The 6170-nt window shown below is 46.5% G+C and overlaps 1 protein-coding gene across 1 annotated transcript; it reads right to left on the reverse strand.

Annotated features, from left to right (window-relative positions):
- Nucleotides 1-1724: 1724 nt before the first annotated feature.
- LOC142488158 (general transcription factor II-I repeat domain-containing protein 2-like) lies at nucleotides 1725-3551 on the reverse strand. The gene has a single exon (XM_075588532.1). It carries the CDS (start codon nucleotides 3549-3551, stop codon nucleotides 1725-1727), a length of 1827 nt encoding a protein of 608 aa, XP_075444647.1.
- Nucleotides 3552-6170: the final 2619 nt, after the last annotated feature.

The raw sequence follows: 6170 nt of genomic DNA on the forward strand, positions 1-6170 counted from the left end.
ACATGACAACCCCGTCAAGACCACGCCAGGAGACAACATGGCGACCTAGACCAGAGGAAAGCTTCCTCCCAGACAACCTACCATCGCCCGTCGCCTCAAGCACACCCGCTCGCAGAAGACCTACATTCGCTCTCATCGATACGGTGCCTGAGATCACCCTGTGCGATCTGCCACCGGCGCTCAGGGAGAAGTATAGGGTGATGAGTTCTGGTGCACCCCACAAGTATGCCTTGTTACTTTTTAAGCACCATGTTCCCTACTCGTTGTACTGCGACTTGGCCTTCAGAGTGACCTACGACGGAAATCGCGTAAAAAAGGCGCTTCCTGACAATTTAAGAAAGAACATTCTGGATGAAATGTGGCGCTTTTATCCAATTACAGATCCTGTAATGAAAGGCGTTCGAGACTGCATTAATGGCGTTTTGCGCCATGCAAGGAATCGGCCATGGACGGACAATGTGGTGGACTTTCTGGATTAATCACGGGAACTGTAAGACCATACTGTTGTGCTGAACTGTGCTGTACTGTACATGTTTTGACCTGCTGTACATAAATAAAGAAGATGTTGTTGTGTGTTTTTTAACTTGTATTTATACAGAAATGTTTTAACTTGCTGTACACACACACAGGACCTGCACAATTCCAGTCCCTGAGGGGCGCAAACAGGGCCTGTCTGGTGCCCTTGAGGACTGTAGTGATGCAGGCCTGACTGACTGTTTTGCACACCATCCCACTGTACTCTATACTGTATGTTTCTTTAATAAAGTAGATGTTGCGTTTTGTATACTGTATTTTATGAATAAATAATTTTTTTAATCACAGGTAAGACCATACTGTTGTGCTGAACTGTATTGTACATGTTTTGACCTGCTGTACTTAAATAAAGAAGATGTTGTTGTGTGTTTTTTAACTTGTATTTATACAGAAATGTTTTAACTTGCTGTACATACACAAAGGACCTGCACAATTCCAGTCCCTGAGGGCCACAAACAGGCATGGTTTTCAAGGTTGTCCTGAAAACCGGGCCTGTCTGCTGCCCTCGAGCACTGTACTGGTGCAGACTGTTTTGCACACCATCCCACTGTATATGTTTTGACTTGCCGTTCTTTGATAAAGGAGATGTTGCGGTTTGTATATTTTATGAATAAAGAATTTGTTTTTAAAACATGTGACTGTAAACCATACTGACTGACTGTAAATGTTTTTACTTTCTATACATAAATGTTTTCACAACTGTAGCAGTAAACCAGGCCTGCACAACTCGTAAAGTGCGGAGGGCCGAACTGCTCCAAGGAAAAAAAAATTGGGCCGCACGGGTAAAATCATCATCATCATCGTCATCATCATCATCGTCTCTCCTCCAGCACCTCTCATCATCATCCTGCACCTCCCATCACTCTCCCCCCCCTGCATCTCCCATCACTCTCCCCCCCTGCACCTCCCATCACTCTCCCCCCCTGCACCTCCCATCACTCTCCCCACCCTGCACCTCCCATCACTCTCCCCCCTGCACCTCCCATCACTCTCCCCCCCCTGCCACTCCCATCACTCTCCCCCCCCTGCCACTCCCATCACTCTCCCCCCCCTGCACCTCACAAGAAAAACAGAGTCCGTCGTACGTGTAAAACAGCATATATTATTCAAAATAACACAATGTTTTCTTGAAACAAAATTACATTTAAAATACTTTAACTCAAAGTAACTAATTTCCTAACATCTGAAACTTAATGAGAGGTATTACACCTCTTTATAGCAACAAGCTTGTTGTATTCCGGGGTCATATTTGTAGTAGACGTCTTCAAAATGTCTTCCAAATTGTCATTTGTCAGACAAGAACGTAGTTTGTTTTTGTTCAAATTCATGATTGAGAACGTTTGCTCACAAATGTAGGTACTGCCAAAAATGCAGAACATTTCCATTGCAGCGTCAATAAGATTTGGATACTTTTCACGGTCTAAACTCCTGTAGAATTCCTGCAGACTGCTTTCTCTGTGCTTATTTCTGTACTCCGTCGAAAACTGAAGATCAATAATGTTAAACTGCAACTGGAATGGCAATTCTGCTGGATCCACTGAAAAGGGATCTTCAATCATCCTCAATTTAATGTCTTCTTCGTTAGACAATGTGAGTCTTCTGTCAAATTCTTCAATCAGACCACCAATTTGCATAGCATATTTTTGTCCTAGCTCGGTGTGCTTGTGCTGAGGGATATGCTGTGCACAAGTGGGAAAGTGACACATTGCACCTTCCAACAGCTGACTTCTGCAAATCTTCAATCTCACTTGGAAAGCCTTCACTGCTGCATACAGTTGAAATATAAGCTTATTTTTTCCCTGAAGTTCAATGTTGAGGTAATTTAGATGTGTTGTAATGTCACAAAAGAAGAAAAGATCATGATTCCAGGACTCATCTTCAAGCTCAGGAAATTTTCTTGGTTCTTGTTCTAAGAATTGGACTACTTCCTCTTTCAAAGCAACGAAACGCTGGAGCACTCGTCCTCGACTCAACCACCTCACATCCATATGGTAAAGTAGGTCGCTGCACTCGGCGTCTACCTCTTCCAGAAAAGCTCGGAATGTCCTATGTTTCAGTCCTCTAGAATGGAGGTAGTTAACAATAGAAACTACCACTGACATTACATAATCTAACTTCAAAACTTTGCTACACAGAACCTGAAGATGTATAATACAGTGATGTTTGGTTATTTGTCTACCGATAAATTGTTCAATAAGAGTAACTGCTCCAACATGTTTTCCACACATTGCCGGTGCACCGTCAGTACAAATGGCCACCAAGTTTTCATAACCTATTCCCAACTTATCATTCACGCACTTTATAACTTCAGTGGATATTTCTTTTCCAGTTGTCCGGCCTGTCATGGAGCACATACCAACCAGCTCTTCAGTAATTTCAAAGTTTCCATCAACACCTCGAATAAAAATAAGAAGTTGAGCTGTGTTCTTCAAATCTGTACTTTCGTCCATTGCGAGAGAGTAAAAGCGGAACTCACTGGCTTTCTGCTTCAGCTGATCTGTAAGATTGGTGGAAATGTCCGCTATCCTCCTCTGTACAGTCATGCGTGATAGACTGATATTCTCAAATGTTTCCTTCTTTTGTGGACATAACCCAGAAACAGCAATCAGCATGCATTTCTTTATAAAGTCACCCTCAGAATAACTTTTTCCAGCTGCAGCAATTTCCATCGATATTTCAAAACTGACCTTGGTGGCCGCCTCGCTCTCGGTGTTCACTTTCTTGAAAACCTGTTGTTCTGCATCAAGACGTTTCACAAAATGTGCTGCTTTAATTTTCTTTTCATTTGCGTCCAAACTGGCCACTTCGGGATGTTTAGTCTCAAAGTGGCGCCGAATATTGTATTCCTTGGGAACGGCTACCTTTTCGCGACACACAAGGCACAGAATTTTCTCTCGGAACATAGTAAAAAAATATTTATTTGTCCATTCAGGGTTGAAAGATCTATTCTCCGATTCCAACTTTCTTTTTTTCTTGTCACACATTGCAGCTGTAGTTGTTGGAAATAGGAACGTCATTGATGATGATGATAATAATTAATATTTTCACAATGTAGTCTAATTTCAAACAGATTTATATAGAAAATTATAAATGTCTTTTTTTAAAAGCCTGTCACAGCTCATTTCAGCTGCCCCAAAAACCCAAGGACGTTCCTCCTCCTTCTTCCGTGCACCCCAAAACTGGAACAACCTACCAGAGACTCTCACATCCACCACCAGTTTAAGTTCTTTCAAATCTAAGGCTGTCTCACATTTTAACCTGGTCTGTAACTGTCTCATTCGCCCATAATATATATTTTCTTTAACTGTGCACGCAATGTCTTGTACATACTTGAAAATGAGAGGTAACTCTCAATCTATTACTTCCTGGTAAAATATTTTATAAATAAATAAATAACAGCAGGCCCCACAACCCATATCGGCAGCATCCCCCCCAACGCAGCATCCCCCACCCCAAGGCAGCATCCCCCCCAATGCAGCATCCCCCCCCCAACGCAGCATCCCCCAACCCAAGGCAGCATCCCCCACCCCAAGGCAGCATCCCCCAACCCAAGGCAGCATCCCCCAACCCAAGGCAGCATCCCCCAACCCAAGGCAGCATCCCCCCCCCCCAACGCAACATCCCCCAACCCAAGGCAGCATCCCCCAACCCAAGGCAGCATCCCCCACCCCAAGGCAGCATCCCCCAACCCAAGGCAGCATCCCCCAACCCAAGGCAACATCCCCCACCCCAAGGCAGCATCCCCCCCCCCAACGCAGCATCCCCCACCCCAAGGCAGCATCCCCCACCCCAAGGCAGCATCCCCCCCCCCAACGCAGCATCCCCCCCCAACGCAGCATCCCCCACCCCAAGGCAGCATCCCCCACCCCAATGCAGCATCCCCCAACCCAAGGCAGCATCCCCCACCCCCCCAAGTCAGCATCCCCCACCCCCCCAAATCAGCATCCCCCACCCCCCCAAGTCAGCATCCCCCATGCCTACCAGATGATGCGGCGATAGCAGACTCTGTTGTGGCCGACGGTGTCAAAAGGAGGAGAGGAGGTGGATGGCGGAGACGGCAGGTGAAGCAGGGGGAAGCACGCTCTACTATCAGACCCTGAAGTTCCGGGTCGCGGGACAGGTGGAGCGCGCTCCTAGAGGGCAGCATGCGGCCGGCCGCGAGGGTTTACCAGGGAACTTCCGGGTCGCGGGACTGGTGGTGCGCGCTCCTAGAGGGCAGCATGCGGCCGGCCGCGAGGGTTTACCAGGGAAGTTCCGGGTCGCGGGACTGGTGGTGCGCGTTCCCCTGCTGGAGCCGGGAAGGGGGGTTAGGGGGATGACAGGAAGCGCACACGTTTGCTGGTGCGCGCTCCTAGAGGGCTGTGGGCACAGACAGCATGCAGCCGCGAGGGAAGGAGAGGAGTGGGGAGGGAGAGGAGGGGGGAAGAAGGGGGGTTGAAGGGGGGCCGTGGCGGGGCCGTTGAGCACGTTGAGCCCCGGCAGGCCGCTTGCGGCCCGCGGGCCGTATGTTGTGCAGCCCTGCAGTAAACTATACACCTGTTGATGTTTTGAATTGCTGTGCACTTAAAATGTTTCTACATTGTACAGTATTTGTAAATAAATGTTTTTGTACTTACTCCACCAATAAAAGAATATGTTGATTTGTTTTACATTGTTCCATTGGCTCCTTTGCTACTGTAACAAAATATAGTGTTTCTAAAATGTACATTACTGTCCAGGCACACTGTACTGTATACTGTAGGCATGCTCAGTACAAGAGTATTAAAAAAAATAGAAGACACATACAGTACTGTACTGTATGTACTGGCACTGTATAGAAGACACATACTGTATGTACAGTACTGTAATACACGTACATTTTTTAGGGTTTATTACACAGTATACTGTTTATAAAAAAGTATTGTATACTGTACGGCCGCAAAACATCAGCATAGTGTACATCAGCCACTAAACTGTAGACTCCGGTATGTGGGTTTTTAAATCCGATTCAGTAATGTGCAGGCATTGTTACACAAAGCGATATTATCCATCGAAATCCCTCCATTAGCCGTTTTCTTTTCTGAGGAAAAACAAAAAGAAAAGTTTTACTGTAATGTTCTAAAGACGTTCCCAGCCAGTCCCACCAATAATTTTCTCGGGGGGTGTCTCCTGTTCACATGCGCATGCCCTTCCATCGATGTAATGACACGCATACTGTATGCGTTTCAAGAAGGTTCCAATGCGCATGCGCCTAGCGTTCCACCAATAGTTCAGTATCTGCAGTACAGTACTGTAGAAGCCGCTCAGCCAATAATATTGCTTACAGGAGAATCGCTTGACTTTTGAATCGCACCGATATTGATACTGTATTGTCAAAATAAAAAAAACACAGAAAATAATGCGGCAACAATACTCACCATAGAATTTCCCATTCAGCTGGCGCCGGCGCCGGTCCACTGCCAGTCCAGCGTTCTTGATCATCCACGTCGATAGTTTGCAGTGGGACTAGTCCACCTGTAGTCAGCTGATGAGGTTGGAAATTGCTTAGGTACATGCAAGCTTGATCGAAACTGCACGCGAAATCCGGCTCAGGCTCAGGGTTGTCACTGACGGCGGGACCGCCATTGGAAGCCAGTGCTGGTGCATTGCTTGGCAGC

The sequence above is a fragment of the Ascaphus truei genome, chromosome 2 (genome assembly GCF_040206685.1).
Source record: "Ascaphus truei isolate aAscTru1 chromosome 2, aAscTru1.hap1, whole genome shotgun sequence".
In the NCBI taxonomy this organism is placed as follows: domain Eukaryota; kingdom Metazoa; phylum Chordata; class Amphibia; order Anura; family Ascaphidae; genus Ascaphus; species Ascaphus truei.